General features: G+C 49.2%; 1 protein-coding gene across 1 annotated transcript in view; it reads left to right on the top strand.

Annotated features, from left to right (window-relative positions):
* The window catches only part of RNF17 (ring finger protein 17), a 720,374-nt gene that overhangs the window by 325,120 nt on the left and 372,994 nt on the right, over positions 1–22,260 (top strand). Inside the window, exon 19 of the mRNA XM_040339329.1 lies at positions 3,027–3,142. Within this exon, the coding sequence (XP_040195263.1) occupies positions 3,027–3,142 (116 nt within the window). The remainder of the gene's footprint in view (positions 1–3,026; positions 3,143–22,260) is intronic.

The following is a 22,260-nucleotide window of genomic DNA, read 5'->3' as shown; positions in this document are numbered from 1 at the left end:
CGATGCAGCGCCACAGTGAAGCACATGGGAAGCCGTGTTTACATACGGCTCTTCCCGTTCTTCAGCTCCGGGGAGCGATCGCGACGGAGTGGCTATAAACGAATAGCCGCGCCGTCGTCCCAGATCGCTCCCCGCGGGAATCCGACCGCCGCATGTAGCGGGGGGTGTCCCGATCGGACCCCCGACCCACGTCTAGGCAGGGACGTACTGGTACGCCAATGTGCCTGTACGTGCCATTCTGCCGACGTATATCTACATGCGGCGGTCGGGAAGTGGTTAATGTAACATGTATTTAATTATCTAATATGTTTCTGCCTAGTCCTCTCCTGTAAACAGGGAACATAACCCACTTGTCAAGATTTAAGGAGCTGTGTCCGTCCATGGACTTAGATGAAAGGATTGTACGGTGAGTACAAAAAATCCTATTTTTTTAATCTATCAAATAGATTGGCTGAAATAGGTTTTTACCAAGATCGATTATCGAGAATTTTTTGACACATTGCTCTATAGTGGAAGTTGTCCATTAGAACAACATTCCCACCTTTGTCAGAGCCCTTGATCACAATAGATTTGTTTTACACAAATCTTCAAGAGACTGATTTTCGTCTCTAGTTAAATTTTGTGGAGGAAGTTTTTGAGTGGTCATTTGCAATTGTCATTAATAGTTTGTTTGAGAAAAATGGCCACAGTTGGGTTAATATTGGGAGAGGGGAACTTAGTTGAGGGTTTCCTAAATCAAAAGATTGGATTTAAACTTAAAGCGGAGGTTCACCCTAAATTTCAAGTTTGGCTGACTTAAAACAATACCGATCGATAATACCCAATCCGTTTTTTTTTATTTTTATCGCCGTCTTTACCTTATTTATCCAGCATTTTCTCTCCCGTCAATCAGTGTTTCCCCGCGGGAGTGGGCGTGTATTCAATTTTCTCCCGACCAGCGATATGTCTCCTGGGAGTGAGTGAGGAGAATCCCAGGAGACGCGCTGTGCTGAAATCCTGCGATATCTCGCGGGTCACGTGACCTACACCGGCCGTTATGATGGCAACAGTGCAGTGTTGACGGCGACGCTCGCCGTCAACACTGCACATGCGAGGGATAGAGCGGTGAATACTGGGACGTCAGCATTCACCATATCCCGGAAGGACAAGCTGCTGGGCTTCACAATGCCCACAGTAAAGATGGAAACGTCCATCTCGGGATTTTAAAACCTCTCCTTTTCGGGACAAATGAAATGCTGCAGGCTGAAAGACTGGGAGACGAGGGTGCTAATTCGAAGGTAAGAGCGGCAGAAGGATTAAAAAAAAAAAAAAAAAAAATCTGCGGAACCCCCGCTTTAAACCTTGTGACAGAAGGTTGGTTTCTGAGGTAGTAAATGAGATGAAAGATTTATGACACTTGCTGATCTGGTTGGCTCCACATTACAAATTGATCCATACCTTTCCCTTCCTTCATTGTTCTTGGGGAGCTCCCAATCCCCCGTGTTGAGTTTAAAGTCTTTGTTAGACTGGTTTTACGAGGTACTGAACATTGGGAGATGGGAAAATCAGATTCTCCCACTGTAATATTTGGTTCAATGTTTGTCTGGAAAGGAGAATTAGAATTTCTAAATTTTTACTGGTGTCAATGACATCAGCATGTGTTTGTTTTTTTGTTCCAAAGAACCTACTTCTTTTTTGTCTAGTTCTTCCTTTTTGGGAGATTCCCTTTCCTTTTGGCCCTGAGTTTGATCCTGTGATCTTGAATGGGGTTCGATTTAGAGTCTCTAGTTGGATAACATTTTTTAGCTGTTTGTGTATTGTTGGTCTGCCATTTATAAGCATGTCTCTCTGAAAAGGTAGCTTGATCTCTGCAAAAGTTGATTTAGGGTCCTTTCACACTAGCGGACCGTTCGTCCGCTCATTACAAGTCCGTTAACGGACTTGTAATGAATCCCTATGGGATCGCGTCCGTTAGCGGATGGAGCATCCGCTAGCGTCCGCGTCAGTCGGGATCCGCTTTCCCGAACGGAAGAAACCCTATTTTTCTTCCGTTCGGCGGGACGGACCGGATGCAGACGGACAGACGGTCCGTCTGCATCCGGTCCCCCATAGGGGACAGCGGACCAGAGACAGGGCGGTCCCTGCACTGTGTGCGGGGACCGCCCTATCCGCCGACAGCTCAGCGGGGATCCCCGCTGAGCTCTGGCGGACACGAGGAGCGTACCCAGAAACGGTCCGCTCCGTGTGAAAGAGCCCTAAGGATATTCTTATTGTGAATAGATAAATTATCTTTTAGTTTGGATTGTAGTTTGGAGAAAAGCCCATGATCTTTGAAGGGTATCAGTGCCAGTTCCAAATTATTAATATCTTTATCAAGGGAGTCAATTTGCTTGTTGTACTCCCTTGTCAGGATAAGCATAATTTCTCTAGAACAGGTCTTTAAGTTCTCCTTCCTTCCTTTTTTACATTCTCGACTGATATGTTCTACATTAGGAAGAATTTGAATGCGTAACCCGAACGGGTTAATGGATTCCCTTAAATAACGATCAAAAGATTTTACATGCCAGAAAAGAGCAGATTTATTTTCCAAAATACGTCCTAATTTCTGAAAAAATTAACGTAATTGAGTATCAGTTTGATCACCCTTTTCCTAATCGGTTTCATACCCGGTCATGAGGTTGATCCATTCATTACCCTGGAAGACACTCATTAAAAGTGTGTGAGTTACAAAGGGAATACGAAAAACACTGGTTTAACCTTAAACTACGTAGAGGGTTCCCTATTGTAAGAGCAGCAAGGATGTGGAATTCCCATCCACAGGCGGTGGTTTCAGCAGGGGGGCATAGATGGTTTCAAGAAACTGTTAGATAAGCACCTGAACGACCACAACATACAGGGACATGCTAGGTAATACTGACATATAAACACACACATAGGTTGGACTTGTGTCTTTTTTTCAACCTCATCTACTATGTAACCATGTAACGCCCGAGTATACATATAGTAGAATAATCTTTTTTTTTTTTGTTTTTTCCTTACATCTTTAGGATTACACAGTGCTGAAGATGTTGACATTAGTTATGTGGATTTTGGCAATGTTTGCAGAGTCAGTGTGACAAAATTAAGAAAGTTGAAAGATGAATTCTTAGCATTACCACGTAAGGTAAGTTTCCCTACTACTATTTTAATAAACGTGAGTTTATTTTTTTTGCAGCAATCACATATCTGTTTATAATGATCACAGTTTAGGAAGCGATGAAGTCAAAACCACTCATGCCTAGTGCGTCTTCACTTTCTCTGCTGCTTTTTGTTAAAGCATCATTTAATTTTTATTTATTTTTTACATTTGCAAAATGTGTTTTTGTAATTGAATCTTAAACACATTCTCAAAAACCCCTTCACCTCCATACGTAGAGGCACCCTGTGTTTAAGTGGCAAATTTAAATGCTTACCAACTTGCTAACCTTCATACAGTAGGTGACCGTGCTATTGTGTCAATCTCGCTCCCTTTCTCGTTGAGATTGACCACCTACGTGCCCCATCGCAGGAGCCAGAGCCGAGCCGGCTCGCCGCGTTGGGGAAAAAGCCGTCATAGAAGCGACGGGGATCCGACTTGTATTCCCGCCAATTCTAGCCGCGGCGTTTGGTATGAATCATGAGGGCGAACTCTACGCCAAATTTTAAATAAAAAAAACGGCATGGGTTCCCCCCCAGGGGGCATACCAGGCCCTTAAGTCTGGTATGGATTGTAAGGAGAACCCCCTACGCCAGAAAAACGTTGTGGGGGTCCCCCCACAATCCATACCAGACCTGTATACAAGCACTCTGCCCGGGCGTTCAGAAAAGTGTTGGGACGAGCGAGCGCCCCCCCCCCCCCGAGCCATACCAGGCCGCATGCCCTCAACATGGGGGGGGGGGGGGGTTGGGTCCTCTGGGGCAGGGGGGCGCCCTGCGGCCCCCCCCACCCCAAAGCACCCTGTCCCCATGTTGATAAGGACTGTGCCTCTTCCCGACAACCCTGGCCGTTGGTTGTCTGTGTCTTCGGGCGGGGGACTGATCGGAATCTGGGAGCCCCCTTTAATAAGGGGCCCCAGATACCGGCCCCCCCACCCTAGGTGAATGAATATGGGGTACATCGTACCCCTACCCATTCACCTGTAAAAAAAATGTCAATAAAATAAACACAACACAGGGTTTTAAAATAATTAGTCAGCTCCGGGGGTCTTCTCTGCTCTCCGGGGGTCTTCTCCACTCTCCGGGGGGTCTTCTTCCATCTTTTCCGCTCTCTGCTGTCATCTCGGCGCTCCCTGGTTCTTCTCCCGCTCGCTCTCCGGTGCCGCCTTCTTCAGGGCTGGCCACCACTATCTTCGTTTTAGCTCTATTACTAACGGCGGCGCAGCCCGCTCTTCTTTGCTGTCTTCCGCCGCCTTCTTTTCTTCAAATGTTGACGCGTCGCTTCCTCCCGCTGTAATGCCGGGTACGCGGCTCGCACCTATTTATATAGGCCTCTTATGACGTCACGGTCCCATCATGCTCCAGACAGTGGAGGAGCATCATATCCCCCCTGAGTGTGTGAGGCTGGCTGACCATTTGGTACAGGGCCTTGTGTATATCTGTGATGCCACACTGGATGTGACTCCCTTGATCTCCTGATCCTCTGTATCGGCGGTGGTGTTACGCCGCCTGATTTGGCTGAAATGCTGGTCTGCTGACCAAGCATCCAAGAAAGCTTTGGCTGATTTACCCTTCAAAGGTGGGAGGCTTTTTGGTACTTTGCTGGATGACATCATTAAGGATGTCACTGGAGGTAAGAGCACTCTTCTCCCTCAGTCCACTAAGAGGAAGGAGCTGCACCGAAAGTCGGGGTCCTCCTGTTCCCCGCAGAAGCAGTATTTTCGTCAGTCAGGGTCAGCTGGCAGATCCTCCCAGACTAACAAAGGTCCAGCTGCGGGACAGAAGCGTCCCTGGGTACGCAAGCCTAACAAGCCTGTTACCGCATGAAGTTTTGCCCCTCCCGACTCAAGGGTTGGGGGACAGCTACGTGGGTTTGTGGCTCAGTGGACATCCCTGTTCTCCGACCAATGGGCCTGCAAGGTGATCACTTCGGGGTATGAAATCGAGTTTCTTTCTTGTCTGCCAAACAGATTATTTCCCTTCAAATCTTCCTCTCCTTCCGGCTCGTCGGTCTGCTTTAATGGGAGTAGTAGTTCCGGATGGAATCAATTTGTTCAGTGGTTGCTGCGCTTCATCCGGGGGATTTTCTGGCATCTCTGGACATCAAGAACGCATACTTGCATGTCCCCATCTGCGCCAGGCATCAGAGGTTTCTGCGCTTTGTGATCGGCGAAGACCACTATCAATTTGTGGCTCTTCCCTTTGGCCTAGCATCAGCACCAAAAGTTTTCACCAAGGTGCTCGCCCCGATTCTGGCTTTGCTGAGACGATCTCCTTCTGAGAGCTGCTTCTGGCTCAGATTTGGAGGAGGACGTGTCTATAGCCAGTCAGACCCTCCGGGAATTTGGTAGGGTGCTAAACATTCAGAAGTCGGTCTTGGTACCGACTCAACGTCTGGAGTACCTAGGTATAATTCTGGACTCCTCGGAGGCAAAGGTCTTCCTTCCTTTGGAGAAGTTGCAGACACTCCAGTTGGCGGTCAAATTGTTAGCATCCCGCATATGGTCGTCTCTGTTTTTGCCTGCGAGTTCTGGGCCTCATGGTAGCCTCCTTCGAGCCAGTACCGTATGCCCAATTCCACACTCAAGCCTTGCAGAAGGAGATCCTGTCCAAATGGATCTGATCTCCATTTTCTCAGGATCGTCATGGTTTGGGTAAGTCACCCGGTCAGGGCTTCTCTGAGTTGGTGACTGAGATCCCCGCCTCTTCGATCCGGGAAGTCGTTCCTTCCTTTCCATTGGACTGTGATCACAACGGACGCCAGCCTCACAGGTTGGGAGGGGGATAGTTTGGGGGGTCCACTCGGCCCAGGGTCGCTGGTCTATTGAGCGTCCTCATGGTCGCAGGGGCTACAGGGACGTCCAATCAGGATCCAGTTGGACAATGCCACAGCGGTGGCTTATGTCAAAATATCGGGGGGAAAACTGAGCTCGGCTGCGGCGTCGGTGGTCGCTCACATTCTGCGGTGGGTGGAAAAAAGCGTGCCGGCACTGTCAGTTGTTTACATTCCAGGCGTAGAAAACTGGCAGGCGGACTATCCAAGTCGCCAGATGCTGGACCAAGGGGAATAATCGTTAACATCCGGAGGTGTTTCAACACCTTTGCCGGAGGTGGGACACGCTGGACATGGATTTCCTGGCTTCTCGACTCAATCGCAAGGTGTCAAGGTTAGTGGCCAGGTCCAGAGATCCCTGGCCAGACGTGTTGGTGGCCCCGTGGGGGTCAACATTGGCTTATTTATGCCTTCCCCCTACTGAAGTTGCTTCCTTCTTTGCTCCGCAGAGTGGAGACTGAGGGGATCCCGGTGATTCCCATTGCTCCGGATTGGCCCCGGCATCCCATCCACTCGTGCACCTGGTGGCGGACGCCCCATGGCGGCTGCCAATGTGGGAGGACCTTCTGTCTCAAGGTCCCATGCTTCATCCAGCTTTACAGTCACTGGCTTTAACGGCATGGCTATTGAAAGCCAGGTACTAAGGGACCGAGGTCTGTCCGATTCGGTCATCTCCATCATGCTGAGGGCGGAAGATCTACCATTGCACTTGCAAGGCCTACATCTCTGTGCGAGGAGATTAAGTGTCGTCCACAGGCATATTCGATTTCCAGGGTCCTGCTGTTTTTGCAGCGAGGAGTCGATCAGAAACTTGCCTTAAGCGCACCATTAAGGGACAGATTTTAGCCTTGCCTGTTTTCTTTCAATGTCCCTTGGCGACCCATTCACTGGTGGGTGGTTTGTACAGGGGGTTAGACATGTGATTCCCCCAATTAGACCACCACTTCCTCCATGGGATTTGAACCTGGTGCTCTCGGTTCTCCAGGAACCTTGCTTTGAGAACATCTGAGAAATTCCTCTCTTGACATTGTCTCAGAAGGTGGCTTTTCTAGTGGCCATTACATCTGTCAGACGTGTTTCTGAGTTGGCGGCTTTGTCTTGCAAGTCACCATACTTAGTCCTTCATAAGGATAAAGCGGTGCTACGCCCGCAACCTTCCTTTCTTCCGAAGGTAGTTTCAGCTTTTCACCTGAGTGAGGACATTGTTCTTCCTTCCTTCCTTGTGTCCTCGACCGTTGCATCCCAAAGAGGTTGCGCTTCATACTTTGGATGTGGTAAATGGGGATGTCCAGAAGTCGACCTACTGGCATCCAGGTTCAATAACAAACTAAAGCAGTTTTGTGTCCGGAACAAGAGATCCTCTGGCAATCGGAGCAGATGCTTGGGTAATTCCATGGAGCCAATTCTCCTTGGTTTATGCTTTCCCTCCGGTACCTCTCCTTCCACACTTGTTGCGCAGGTTTTAGGGGGGGGGGGGGGGTTCCAGTCAATCTGGTGGCACCAGCTTGGCCCAGAAGGCCCTGGGATTGTAACACTGACAATAGACGGGCTATGGACGCTTCCACGTTGCCCCAATCTACTTTCTCAATGTCCTATATTCTACCCCAATTTACAGGGCCAGATTCTCAGAGACTTACGTTGGCGTATCAGTAGATTCGCCGTCGTAAGTCCGAATCTGAGGCGTCTAATATTTAAGCGTATTCTGGAAACCAGATACGCTTAAATTTGGCTAAGATACGAGCGGCGTAAGTCTCCTACGCCGTCGTATCTTAGGGTGCACATTTATGCTGGCCGCTAGGTGGCGCTTCCGTTGTTTTCCGCGTTGAATATGCAAATGAGCAAGATACGCCGATTCACAAACGTACGTACGCACGCCCGTCGCAATTAGTTACGCCGTTTACGTAAGACATACGCCGGCGTAAAGATAAAGCAGGCCTCTAGGTGGCGTGGCCCATGCAAAGTATGGACGTCGGAACAAGCGTATCTTTTTACGTTGTTTGCGTAAGTTGTACGCGAATAGGGCTGATGCGTAAGTTACGTTCACGTCATAGGCAGTGTTCGACGTATCTTAGGCATTCTATCTGACGCATGCTCACTGGGATACGTCCATGGACGGCGCATGCGCCATACGTTCAAAGCGTCATTTACGTGGGGTCATGCTTTATTTGCATAAAACACACCCACCTCTTCCCAATTTGAATTAGGCGCGCTTACGCCGGCCGATTTACGCTACGCTGCCGTAACTTAGGGCACAGGTGCTTTGTGAATACAGCACTTGCCTCTTTAGGTAGCGGCGTCATATCGTAAATAAGATACGCTATGCCCGCACAACATAAAGCCGCCCTACGTGAATCTAGGCCACAGTCTCTAAATTTGATGGCATGGTTATTGAAGCTGAAAATGGCATCCTTGGAAATACGTGCTTTGGACAATTCTCTTTTCTACAGTTAGCTGTGGAAATCATTTTGGCTTTGAGTATAATCAGAGGTTAAATTTCAGCCTTGTCACTATTCTTCCAAAGGCCTTTAGCATCCTATTCCTTAGTCCGAAGCTTTATACAGAGGGCAACTCGTTTGCTTCCCCCCCATTAGGACACCTATGTGTCCTTGGGACCTGAACTTGGTGTTGTCTGTGTTACAGAAGCAACCATTTGAACCTATTAAGGAAATTTCATTAGACTTGCTGTGACGCAAGCTAGCCTTCCTGATGGCTATCACCTCGGCTAAAATGGTGTCGGAGTTGACGGCCCTTTCATGCAGGGAATCATTCTTGATCCTTCACCACGATCTGCCTTTCGTTTAAATCGGGACATTATTTTGCTTTCTATTTTCTCTCAGCCTCGTTCGGCGAAAGAGATTCTTTGGACGTTGTCCTGGCAGTCAAGGTTTTTGTCTAGATCTGCAGAGATCCGAGGATCAGACTACTTTCTCTTCCGTTCATGGACGGACACAGCATCCTTTTAACAGTAGGGTTATATCCGCTTCCTTTAGGAGAGTTTAGGCAGAAAAAAATGCACTTAAAGTGTTAACACATTCCTCAGTGCAGCTCCTCCCAGGGGGCGTGGCCCACCCGGGTATAACCCACACCCTGCTCTAGCAGCCTCAGTTTTTTCCTGCCTAACGACAGGAGAGGTCAGGCACTTCTGGAGTCCTGTACTCTGGAGATTTTGTTCTTGCATTTTTTTTTTTCGATTTTTATTATTTTGTTCCTGCATTTTCGAATCCTGTGATTCTTCTATCAACAGCCAACTGGGTGACAGGCTGGGTCTTGACTCTTGTAGTCCCTCCATGTTCGGCCATCGAGCGTGTGCCGGGCCTCAGCTCAGCTTTGGGACGTCCACGACAGGCCCCGTTGCTCCAGGGGCGGCCGGGGAACATCTTGTTCTAGGGCATACATATGACCGGTCTTTTATGGCTTTGTCACAGTGTGTCTGGCCGACAGCCATGCCATTTAGCGGACATTGGATCTGTCTGGGATACCTCCAGCCGGGGGTCGCAGTCGACTGAGGGCTTGCCCTGCTTTCCTCTCTCCCTTATTTCCTCTTCCTCCTTTCCCATTTGGGTAGCGGCTGTAAGGGGGGTTTTCTGGGGTCTCTGGTACACCTGGACCTGTGTGCATAGCAGAGGCTGAGTGTGTTCACTGCAGGGGGCTGTGTGTGTTCACTACTGTGCCTTTTTGTGTTCTAAGGTGATTTTGTGCTGTACTGTTTTTTGTTGTGTCGCTGTCTTTTTAAATGCGCAACAGCTGCCATTTTGCCGGAGTCCCGCTTTATATAGCTCGGCAGCCATTTTCTTGTGGTCCTGTGCTGTTTTTTACACATCTTAGAAATTGTTTGGCCTCGTGTGGCCGCTTTAGCGCTGCAGTAAAGACCGCAAATCTGCCTGAGGGACAGGCGCAGCACAGCCGGCTTCTCTGCACACTTAGGCTTCTCTCAGACCACGCTGCACCTGGGTGAGGTGGTGAGTTTCCCTGGGGCCCCCATACTCTGTAAGGCCGGGAGGTGACCGTGGGTATTTCTACTTTGCTGTTAGGTGACACAGCGGGGGGGGGGGCATTATGGAGCCTGGACAGGTACTTCTCCCCTGTAAGCCTGTGTTAACCCTTGCTGCCCCTCCCCCTGCCGCATCTGCTATGGCAATGTCGTTGGCGTTTTTTATCGCCAGGTTTGAAGCGACTGGTGGCCGGATGGGGGGTATATTAGCGCCCCCCTCCCTGGCCAGCTTCTGGGGATATCTCTGACACTCTGTATTGTCAGATGATGTGGGCTTAACCCCACGCACACAGTGAGAGCGACTCTGATCAGGGTCGGTTACTGATAGGAATTGTTGGAGCTATTTTTTCTACAGGCGTGATACTCAGTACTTGAGGATGGGGCGGGGGCACCTGCTGTGCCAGTCCTTTTTGGGTCCCGCAAACCGCCATGCACTGATAATGTTTTCCTTGTGTTCCTTTTTTGGGACAGTTGTTGTACAAGGAATGGGATACACCGCAGACAGTTTTTGCATTGCGACCCGTTATCCCTTTGTGGAGGACCTTTTTAGTAAAGTGGGTATCTCCTCCGTCCGTGGACCCTCCCGTCTCCAGGTTGAGCTAACCACCATGTGGATGGAGCTCCTGCTTTTGAGGACCCCACGGATGGGAGAATAGAGGCTGTGGCCCGCTCCATCTTCGCGGTAGGGGTTCGGCTGTGAGACCGGTTTTGGCCGGGGCTCTGGTGTCACGGACTCTGACTGCACGGGCAACGTTTTTTGCTGCAGGAGCTGGAGGCTTCCGAGACCTGCAAGGACATGGCTGATCAATCAGTTCTGGGTCTAAAATTTGTCTGAGTCGGTCCTGGTTACGCTCTTGCTTCCCAGGGCTTCCGCCTCTCCGGTGGTACTGCGCCGCCTTGTGTGGCTGAAGTGCTGGTCTACGGACTAGTCCTCAAAGAAGGCCTTGGTGGATTTACCCTTTTAAGGGTGAACGGTCTTTTGGGGCATCCCTGTATGGGATCATTAAGGATGCCTCGGGTGGTAAGAGCACACTGTTCCCACAGTCTGGGAAGGGCTAGGGTCCTCGCCTTGAGCAAGGGCCCTCCTTTACTACTCCCAAGCGTTTTTTTCACCCGCACTGTGCGGTGGGGGAAGGTTTGCAAGGTGCTGAGACCCCCGCTGCGGGGCAGTAGCGCACCTGGTACCGCAAGCCCAACAAGTCTGCGGACATACCTGCTTCCGCCTGAAGGTCTGCCCCCGCCCGTGTCTCGGGTGGGGGGCCGGCTTCGCGAATTCGCGGCTCGGTGGAGGTCTCTCCTCTCCGACCGTTGGGGTTGCAAAGTAGTTTCCTCGAGGTACAAGATAGAGTTTCTCTTGTCTACCAAACAGGTTTTTTCCCTCCAACCTCTGGCTTCCTCCGGTTCGCCGGTTGGCTCTGTCAGGGGCTGTCCAAGATCTTCTGGATGGTGTCGGTTCGCTCGGTAATAGCGGCACTCCATCATGACTGTGTGAGACTCAAGCTGAAACCCAACGCTCAGCTTAAGTTCTTCAAAGCACGGACAGTATCTTTCGCACTCTGAGCAGGTGTGGAAGCAGAACTAAGTCAACTGGAGGAACAAGGTGTCATCTCAAAGGTAGAGCACAGCGAGTGGGCATCACCAGTTGTACCGGTAAAGAAAGCGAATGGGGACTTGCGCATTTGTGGCGATTTCCGCATGGCACTGAATTCCCAACTGGAAATAGACCAGTATCCCCTACCCAGAGTAGATGACATTTTTGCCTCTCTTGCAGGGGGTCAAAAGTTCACCAAGCTTGATCTCAAACAAGCATATTTACAGTTTGAGGTCCATCCTTCTTCCCGCAAGTTTCTGACCATCAACACCCACAAGGGACTGTATGAATATAATCGGATGGTGTTTGGGGTAGCCTCTGCCCCAGCCATTTGGCAACGAAAAATGGACGAGATTTTGGAGGACATTCCTTTCACTCAGTGCCTGCTAGATGACATGCTCATTACAGGACGAACCGACCAGGAACACAAGCAGAATGTGGAGCTTGTGTTGGCGAGACTCCAAGAACAGGGTCTGAAAGTGAACTTGGCAAAATGCCAATTCATGGTGCCTAAATTGGAGTTTTGTGGCCACCTTGTGGATGCAGAAGGTATACACACCACGGAAGCCAAGGTTGATGCTTTAGTCAAAGCTCCAGCCCCAACCAACGTCCAGCAGCTGCGATCATACCTTGGCTTGCTGAACTATTACCACAAATTCCTGCCAGATCTGGCACACACCTTGTTTCCGTTGAACAAGCTTTTGGAAAAACACTCCAGATGGGACTGGTCGGCTGCATGCCAACATGCTTTTGAAGTTTCTAAGCGGAAGCTGTTGGCGTCACACATGCTCGTGCACTATGACCTTCAGAAGCCTCTTACCTTGGCTTGTGATGCCTCACCCTATGGTCTGGGGGCGGTACTATGCCATATCTTACCAGATGGGTCAGAAAAAACAGTGGCATTTGCCTCCAGGTCTTTGACAAAAGCAGAAAGCAATTACTCACACATTGACAAAGAGGCTCTTGCGCTGATATGGGCAATTAAGAAGTTTCATCTTTACCTGTATGGTAGGGAATTCACCATACTGACGGACCATAAACCACTCCTTCAGATCTTTAGCCATGACAAAGGCATCTCCCAGACTACTGCGGCCCGCCTTCAACGTTATGCCCTATTCTTGGGGGCATACAGCTACAAAATTCAGTATCGTGGTCATGATGCCAATGCTAATGCGGACGCTATGTCCCGACTGACAGGGAGGTCCATGGACTCTTCTCCACTGGTCAAGAGTTGTCGTTACACCAGCCTGTCCTTCTTGTCTTCTGGGGAGATAGCAGCCCATACAACCAAGGATACCTTTCTGAAAACAATACTCTCCTGGGTACGGTCCGGTTGGCCTGCAACTGTCACACAGGAGTATGAACCTAATTTCCGTAGGCATATGGAATTAACTGTGGCTGACAACTGTGTTTTATGGGGAGACCGAGTGATCATTCCACAGATCCTCCGGAGACACATTCTGGACTTGCTACATCCCGGGAGCACACGTATGAAACAAAAGGCCAGAGGCTATGTGTGGTGGCCAAACCTAGACTCGGATATCACAACATATGTGAATGCTTGTGCTGGATGTGCACAAACGGCAAGAGACCCTCCTCGAGAGTGCGTCCAGCCCTGGACTTGGCCGACGGTTCCTTGGTTTCGCCTACACTTGGACTTTGCAGGCCCGATCAGAGGACACACCTTCTTGATCATAGTGGGCGCCTATTCAAAGTTGCCTGGGGTCATTCCTGTTACTCAGCCAACGACTAAGGCAACGGTTTCCATACTGTTACATCTCGCTGCTACGTTTTGGATACCCCAGAGAAATCGTGCACAATTCACCAGTCAGGAGTTTCAGCGTTTCCTGACTGCCCACAACATCAAGCACAAGTTGACTGCACCTTACCACTCGGCTACAAATGGTCAAGCAGAGCGGTTTGTGCAGACTTTTAAACGCTATTTCAAAGCTACAGTGGCTGCAAGTAAACAGTCCCTGTCACCCCAGCAGCTGGACTCCTTCCTTTCTGCTTACAGAAACACACCACATGCAACCAATGGGAAAACTCCAGCAGAACTCCTGGGGCGGCAGCCATGGACTGTTTCTGGATATGCTCTGCCCTCAAACATTCCAGGAACATGTACTACAGTCCCAAGACAAGATGGTCCAACACAATGAGCTCCCCCGATTCACAGCCCAACAAAAGGTATGGGCCCGATCTAATGGGGCTTCCAACACCCGTTGGCTTCCTGCTGTCTTTGCAGAGACTTTGGGACCCAAGATGTATAAGGTCCGCCTGGAAGATGGTTCCATTTGCAGACGTCATGCGGACCATCTGCGTCCTCGTTCTCAACTGCCCTAATCCCTGATGCCGGCTGAACCACCAGTGTCTCAAGGATCTGCTCAGAGACTGATGATTGTGGGGACTCTGAACTTTTGAACTCAGCTCCAACAAAGCTCTCCAGCTCTGGGCCGGAGGTCTGTTTACCCTCTGAGCTGGGGGATCCCTTCTTGGCCCTGCCGGTACCCATTCCGGCCAGCCCTCTTACCTCCGGTCCCGAATCGCTGGATGCCCGGCCTCAACGACACTGTCGCCCTCCTGACCGGTTTCAGTTGCAAGAGCGGTTACGAGACTTTCGACGGGGTCGACGGAAGTGATCCGATGACATATTAACCCAGCAACTGTTCCTGGAAGCTTGAAGTCCCGTAATTCTCCTGCGTTTGGAGGACTGTTATTGGACAGTTATCAGTTAATGTTTTGTGCCTGTTATTGTTTTTTTTTTTTTTTTTTCATAGGGATGGATGGAAGGTGTTATACCTGAAGGGTTCCACATGTACTGGCACTTTAAGGCTGGCTCCACCCAGCAGTGATGACAAGGGTCAAGGGGCATAGTAGCCATCTTACAGCGAGTACATGTAGGAAGCAGATAACCTGTACTGTCTTGAGATGCATGTTGCAGTATACAGCCTGTACTGAATAAACATCCATTGTTCCAGACCAGAGTCTTGTGTCCCTCACAACACAAAGGATATAACAATACCGGGGGGCACGCCCCCTGGGAGGAGCTGCACTGAGGAATGTGTTAACACTTCAAGTGCTTTTTTTCTGCCTAAACGCTCCTAAAGGAAGCAGATATAACCCTACTGTGAAAGGATGCTGTATCCGTCCATGAACTCAGAGAAATGGATTTTATGGTGAGTACAAAAATACTATTTTTTTGTTTATCAAAAGGACCCAAAGTGCAGGCAGCTTCTAAGGCTTCCATTGCCAATTGGGTCTGTCAATTGATCATCCAGACCTACGGTCCGAAACGTAAAGCTCCTCCCTTTAGGGTGAGAGCTCATTCTACCAGGGGTGTAGGAACCTCATGGGCTTTTCGCCATCAGGTATCTTTGGCTCAGATTTGTAAGACCTGTTCGCAAAATGTTATCAAGTGGATAGTTGAGCAGCCTAGGATTCGGCTTTCAGCCTGTAGTGTACTGCGGGCTGCCGTATAAGTTCTGATGGCTACTGTTTGACAGGGTGTCTCCCTCCCCTCAAGGTTATTGCTCTAGGACATCCCAGCAGGTAATGAGTATTAGCCTGGCTCTGTGTCCCATGATGTATGAAAAATAGAATATAATTTTTTCATCATACTTACATGTAAACTCCTTTTCTTTGAATACATCATGGGACACAGGTCCCTCCCCTCTTTTTGAGGATTCATTGCTTGCTACAAAACTGAAATACTTCCTGTATGGGAGGGGTTATATAGGGGATCACTTCCTGTCTATGGACCTTTGGTCTATCAGTGTCCATTCACCTTTAGATTGAGTATAACCCATCAGGTAATGAATATTGGCCTTTACTCTGTGTACCATGATGTTTTCATAGAAAAGGATTTTACAGGTAATTATGACGAAAAAATTAAATTTCTCTTTAGTTCATGGACAGACACAACTCCTCTATTATTGACCTTAGGGTTTATATGCCTTCTATCAGGAAAGGACTAAGCAGATATGTTAAATAGTTAAAACATGTAACAGCAATGCTGAACAGTATCGCCCAGGGGGTGGTCCCTCTGGCTATAACCCCTTCCCCTGCGCTGGATGTCCAGTGGGGTGTTGTCTGGTCTGCCATTTGGGGAGGCCCAGCGCTTTCGAGCCTTTTTCTTTTACCTAAATCGATCGGCGCCCGTTTTGGCGCTGTTGGCGCCATTTTCTTGTAGCTGTGCTAGTTGTAATGCTGAAGCAGCTGGCAGCCATTTTCTTGTAGCCCCGGCTTAGTTTTGGCTCTAGCGCTAGGATTGTCTTTCTGAACGCCGAAAACGGCACAGAACACCTCAGCACAGGCAGTGCAGGAGAGAGAGTGTGTCACGGCGCTCTGCAGTACCTGGGTCAGGGTGTCGAGTCCTCTGGGGGGCCCCTCAGTCAGACCAGCTAGTAGGGTGGACCTTTTTTGTGTACCTTGCCTTTTAGTCTCTGAGTGTCAGGCGATTGTGTGTCAGCATTGCGTCAGAAGCTGGTGCTCCTTCCCCAGACATACCTGTGATAGCAACCGGTGGTCGGTGGTACTGGAGTTCTTTGTTACCGGGGTGGAAGCGGTGTGCTGGCGCAAGGGGTGTAAAAAACACCCCCTCCCCCCACCTTCTTCTGGGAAAAGCTCTGAGTCAGACTCGGGCCTGGCTGTGGCGCACAGCCCCTGTTCTGATTTGTCAGAGGATGCGGACCAGGACCAGTCGGACAGTGAGGAGGACTCTGTGCCTGGGTCAGCGCATGAAAAGGTGTTTGTTGGAGCACTTATCACCGCAGTGTGGGAGACCCTAAAATTGGAGGAAACGGTGAGGGCATCTACTGAGGTGTCGGTCCCTTTTGGGTCCCACAAGCCGGCCCACACTGCTAAGGTGTTTCCCTACCTAACTTATTTTGTTAAGTTTATATACAAAGAATGGGAACGACCGCAGAGGGCCTTCTCTGTCCCAAAACACATGGCGGTCTGTTTCCCCTTTAACCACTTGACATCCGGGCCTATTTTGGCACTTTTCTCCTTCATGTAAAAATCACAATTTTTCCCTAGAAAATTAATCAGAACCCCCAAACATTATATATAGTTTTTTTTAGCAGACACCCTAGGGAATAAAATTGCGGACATTGCAACTTTTTTTCTCGTACGTATTTGCGCAATTATTGTTAAAATGCCTTTTTGGGGGGGGGGGGGGACAGTTTCATGGATTAAAAAATAACAAAACAGTAAAGTTAGCCCAATTTTTTTGTATAATGTTAAAGATCATGTTACGCCAAGTAAATATATACCTAACTTGTCGCACTTTAATATTGCACGCACTCATGGAATGGCGCCAAACTTCAGTACTTAAAAATCTCCATAGGCGACACTTTAATTTTTTTTACAGGTTACCATTTTCAAGTTAGAGGAGGTCTAGTGCTAGAATTGTTGCACACGCTCTAACGCACGTGACTATACCTCACATGTGGGGTTTGAAGCGCGTTTACATATGTGGGCGGGACTTGCATGCAAGTTAACTTCTAATGGCGAGCTAACGGGGACAGGGCGTTTAAAAAAAAACTTCATTATTTTATTTTAACACTTTATTTTACATATTTTTTTTTTTTTTGATCACTTTTATTTCCTATTACAAGGAATGTAAACATCCCTTGTAATAGGAATCACTGTGACAGGTTCTCTTTATAGAGAGATGTGGGGTCAATAAGACCCCACATCTCTCCTTCAGGCTTACAAGCATTAGATCGGTGAAAAAAATTCACCAATATAATGCCTACAGCCGCGATTGCGGCTTTGTTTACTTCCGGGTACTGGGAGTGACGTCATAACGTCGCGCCCGGACCTCCGACGGTCATAGAGATGACTGGTGACCATCTGGTCACCAGTCATCTCTATGCTTTCCCAACGAACGCCGGCCGATTCGCTCTCCGGGCCCCCGATGGCACGGGAGAGCCCGGAAAAGCACCGGATGGCGGCGGGAGGGGGGGAGTGTCCCCTCCCGCCGCCTATAAGAACGATTAAGCAGCAGAACCGCCACTATGATCGTTCTTATGTTGCACAGAATCGCCGACTGAAGACGGTGATATCTAAATGATGCCTGTAGCTGCAGGCATCATTCAGATATCACCGCACAAAGCCGAGTACGTCCATGGACGTCCTTGGATGTCAAGTGGTTAAGGAGAGTCTCCTGAAAAAATAGACGTCCCCCCTATTGTGGACCCCCCTGTATCCAGGTTAAAGAAGGTATCCACAATTCCGGTTAAGGGGACCCCTGCCATTAAGAATCCTGCAGACAGGAGGGCCGAGGCGGTGGCTCTGTCCATGTTCACGGTGTTGGGGTCAGCATTGCGACCAGTGTTTGCCACGGCCCTGGTCTCACAGACACTTGCAGAATGAGCAAAATTGTTGCACCAAGAGTTGGTAGAGCAACAGGCTTCTTTGGTCTGCGTGGAAATGGCCGACCAGTTGGTGCATGGCCTTAAGTATGTCTGCAATGAGGCCTTAGATACAGCTCCCTTGCTTTCCAGAGTGTCTGCTGTGGTGCTACGTTGCCTGATGTGGCTAAAATGCTGGTCCGTGGACCAGACTTCCACGAAGGCTCTGGCGGATTTGCCCTTCCAGGGAGAGAAGGTATTTGGAGCCTCGCTGGATGACATTAATATGTCATTGGGGGTAAACGCACCCTGCTCCCACAATTCAGAAAAGGTAAAGAGCCACGCTGTAAGCCAGTGGCCCTCCTTTTTCGTTAAGATGCGTTTTTTGTTTCGTCAGCCCGGGCCCGCAGGTAAGCATCCCAGGCCGACAAGGGGCCAGCTGAGAAACAAAAGCATCCCTGGTTTTGCGAGCTAAACAAGCCTGCAAACAAATTTGTGACAGCATGAAGGTTTGCCCCCGCCCGACTCTCAGGTGGGGGATCACCTTTGCAAGTTTGTGGCTCGGTGGGCCTCCCTGCTTTCCAACCAGTGGGTTTGCGAACTAGTTTCATCAGGGTACAAGATAGTTTCTTGTCCATCAAACCGATTTTTTTCCCTCCAGCCTTCATCTTCCTCCGGCTCGTCGGAACACCCTGTTTGGGGCAGTGCAGGACCTGCTAATGCACAGGGTAATAGTACCTGTGCCGCTGCCAGAAAGGTTTTCGGGATTCTACTCCAATCTGTTTGTAGTTCCAAAAATGGACGGGGTCTGTCCAATCTTGGACTTCAAGGTCCTCAACACCTTTGTAAAAGCACGAAGGTTCAGGATGGAATCAATTTGCTCTGTGGTCGCTGCACTCCATCCGGGGGATTTTCTGGTGTCCTTGGACATCAGGGACGCATACTTGCATGTCCCCATATACGTTGGGCATCAGAGATTTCTGCACTTTGCAGTCGGGGACATCACTACCAATTTGTAGCTATCCCTTTTTGGCCTGTCGTCGGCACCCAGTGTTTTCACCAAGGTGCTTACCCCGATTCTGTCTCTGCTAAGACAGCGAGGAATCGCGATCGTGGGCTACCTGGACGACCTCCTTCTGAGAGCAACTTCAGACTCCCAATTGGAGGAGGATGTAGCTATAGCCAGTCAAACCCTTTGAGTTTGGTTGGGTACTAAACCTCCAGAAGTCGGTGTTGGCACCTGGAATACCTGGGCTTAATTCTGGACTCCTCAGAGGCGAGCGTTTTTCTCCCTTTGGAAAAGTTGCAGACTCTTCAGACTGCGTTGAAGCGGTTGACATCCCGTAGGTGGTCATCGCTGCACTTTTGCACGCGAGTCCTGGGTCTCATGGTAGCCACCTTTGAGGCGGTAACGTATGTTGAATTCCACACCCGAGTCTTGCAAAAGGAGATCCTGTCAAAATGGGACAAGTCTCCGTTGTCCCCCTGGATTGTCATATCCGGGTGAGTAAGCTGGTCAAGGCTTCCCTGGTCTGGTGGCTTTGATCGCCGGCCCTTCAGTCCGGGAAGTCGTTCCTTCCCTTTCACTGGACGGTGATCACGACGGACGCCAGCCTGTTTGGGGCGTACAGTCGACACAGGGTCGCTGGACGCAGGAAGGATCCTGCCTGCCGATCAATGTGCTGGATCTTCGGGCTATCAGGCTGTGCCTCTCCACATGGTCACAGAGGCTGCAGGGACGTCCAGTCAGGATCCAGTCAGACGACGCCACTGCAATGGCATATGTCATCCATCAAGGAGGAACAAAAAGCTCTGCTGCAGCGTTGGAGGTAGCTCACATCTTGCGGTGGACAAAGTGGAGCGTGCCAGCTCTATTGACCATATACATTCCGGGCGTAGAAAACTGGTAAGCGGACTACCTAAGTCACCAGATGCTGGACCAAGGAGAATTGTCAATGCACCCGGATGTGTTTCGATGGGGCAAGCCAGACGTGGATCTCCTGGCTTCTCGACTTAATCGGAAGGTATTGAAGTTTGTTGTAAAGTCCACATTTCCCTGGAAAGACGCGACAGACGTGTTGGTGGCTACGTGGGGACAGTATCGGCTAATTTATGCTTTCCCCCCGCAAAATCTTTTTCCTCGTCTGCTTTGACTAGTGGAAACCGAGGGGATTCCGGTGATTCTAATTGTCCCAGAATAACCTTGGTGTCCCTGGTATGCCGACCTAGTAAGCCTGGAGGCGGATGCTCCTTGGCGACTGCCGATGCAAGAGGACCTTCTGTCGCAAGGTCCTATACTTCATCCTGCTTTACAGTCGCTGGCTTTAACGGCATGGCTGTTGAAAGTCAGGTGTTAAAAGACCGAGGCCTGCCAAATTCAGTAATTTACACCAGGCTGAGGGCACGGAAGTCATCTTCTCGGAAAATGTATCATTGCATGTAGAATGCCTACATCTCTGTGTGTGAGGAGATGGAGTGGCATTCACGGAAATATTCAGCTTCCAGGATCCTGCCATTTTTACAGCATGGAGTGGATCAAAATCTTGCCTTAAGCACCATTAAGAGGCAGATATTCGCCTTGGCTGTCTCCTTTCAACGACCCCTGGCTGCTCATTCACTGGTGAGTACGTTTTTGCAAGGGGTTCAACATGTGGCCCCTCTGGTTCGACCACCACTGCCTCCGTGGGATTTGAATCTGGTGCTCTCGGTACTTCAGAAACCTCTGAGAACATCAGAAAAAATCACTCATTTGACACACTCTCAGAAAGTTGCCTTTCTGGTAGCAATTTCATCAGTCAGGAGGGTTTCTGAGTTGGCAGCCTTGTCTTGCAAGTCTCCCTACTTGATCCTCCACAAGGATAAGTCGGTGCTAAGCCCGCAGCCTTTGTTTCTTCTGACGGTTGTTTCGGCCTTACAACTATATGAGGACATTGTGCTTCCATCCTTGTGTCCTCGACCGTCGCCTCCCAAAGAGGTTGGTTTCCATTCCTTGGACTTGGCCCGTGCTCTGCGGGTGTATATGTCTGCTACGGCTCCGTTTTGGAGGTCAGACTCACTGTTGTATCGGTGACTGGTCCAAAGAAGGGCCTGGCGGTCATGTCGGCCACCATTTTTCGCTGGATCAGACAGATCGTGATTCAGGCTTATGCCCTACAGGGACGGGCGCCTCCCTTTCCTGTCACGTCGCATTCAACCAGGGAAATTGGTGCTTCCTGGGCCTTCCGACATCAAGCGTCTGTCTCACAGGTGTGTAAGGCGGCGACCTGTTCGTCTGTTCACACTTTCACTAAGTTTTACAAGGTTGATGTCCATGCATCTGCGGATGCTTGCTTCGGCTATAAGCTTTGCAGGCGGCCGTTTAAGGTTGCAACTCCTCAGTTGAGAAGCTCTGGTTTTTTTTTGGGTTGAAGTTTGTTTGATTGCTTTTCCCACCCCTCGTTTTTTTTTAAACTGCTTGGGGACGTCCCTAAGGTCAAGAATCTAGGAGCTGTGTCTGTCCATGAACGAAAGAGAAAATAGGATTTTTGTACTCGCCGTAAAATCCTTTTCTCTAAAATTCATGTACCCCTCCTTTTTATGTTTGTACTGCTTTTTGACAAACTTAGCTGCAAAATGCAGGTTGAGGGGTTATAGCCAGACTGACCGCCCCCTGGGCGGTACTGCTTAGCTTTGCTGCTGTTGCATTTTTTAACTGTTTAACCACTTAAGCCTCGGCCGTTTATGCAGATAAAGGCCCAGGCCAGGTTTTGCGATTCGGCACTGCGTCGCTTTAACAGACAATTGCGCGGTCGTTCGACGTGGCTCCCAAACAAAATTGACGTCCTTTTTTCTCCACAAATAGAGCTTTCTTTTGGTCGTATTTGATCACCTCTGCGGTTTTTATTTTTTGTGCTATAAACAAAAAGAGAGCGACAATTTTGAAAAAAATTCAATATTTTTTACTTTTTGCTATAATAAATATCCCCAAAAAATATATATATGTAAAAAAAAAAATGTCCTCAGTTTAGGCCGATACGTATTCTTCTACATATTTTTGGTAAAAAAATCGCAATAACCGTTTATCGGTTGCTTTGCCCAAAATTTATAGCGGTTACAAAATAGGGGATAGTTTTATTTATTTTTTTTTTTTTTTTTTTTACTACAAATGGCGGCGATCAGCGATTTTTCTCGTGACTGCGACAACTAATGCGAAAAACCACTCTAACCAAGGGCACTAAAAACTGAATACTAAAGTAAAAAGCAAGTAAAATTAAAATAAAAGCAGCAGCCACTACTAAAGGTGCTCACACACCGAAGATCAAATGTAAAAGAGGGGGTGTAGTGGCGCTTGCCAATA

Source organism: Rana temporaria, chromosome 2 (genome assembly GCF_905171775.1).
Source record: "Rana temporaria chromosome 2, aRanTem1.1, whole genome shotgun sequence".
Classification (NCBI taxonomy): Eukaryota; Metazoa; Chordata; class Amphibia; order Anura; family Ranidae; genus Rana; species Rana temporaria.
The sequence above is the reverse complement of the archived record's forward strand: the minus strand, read 5'-3'. Positions and strand labels throughout refer to the sequence as shown.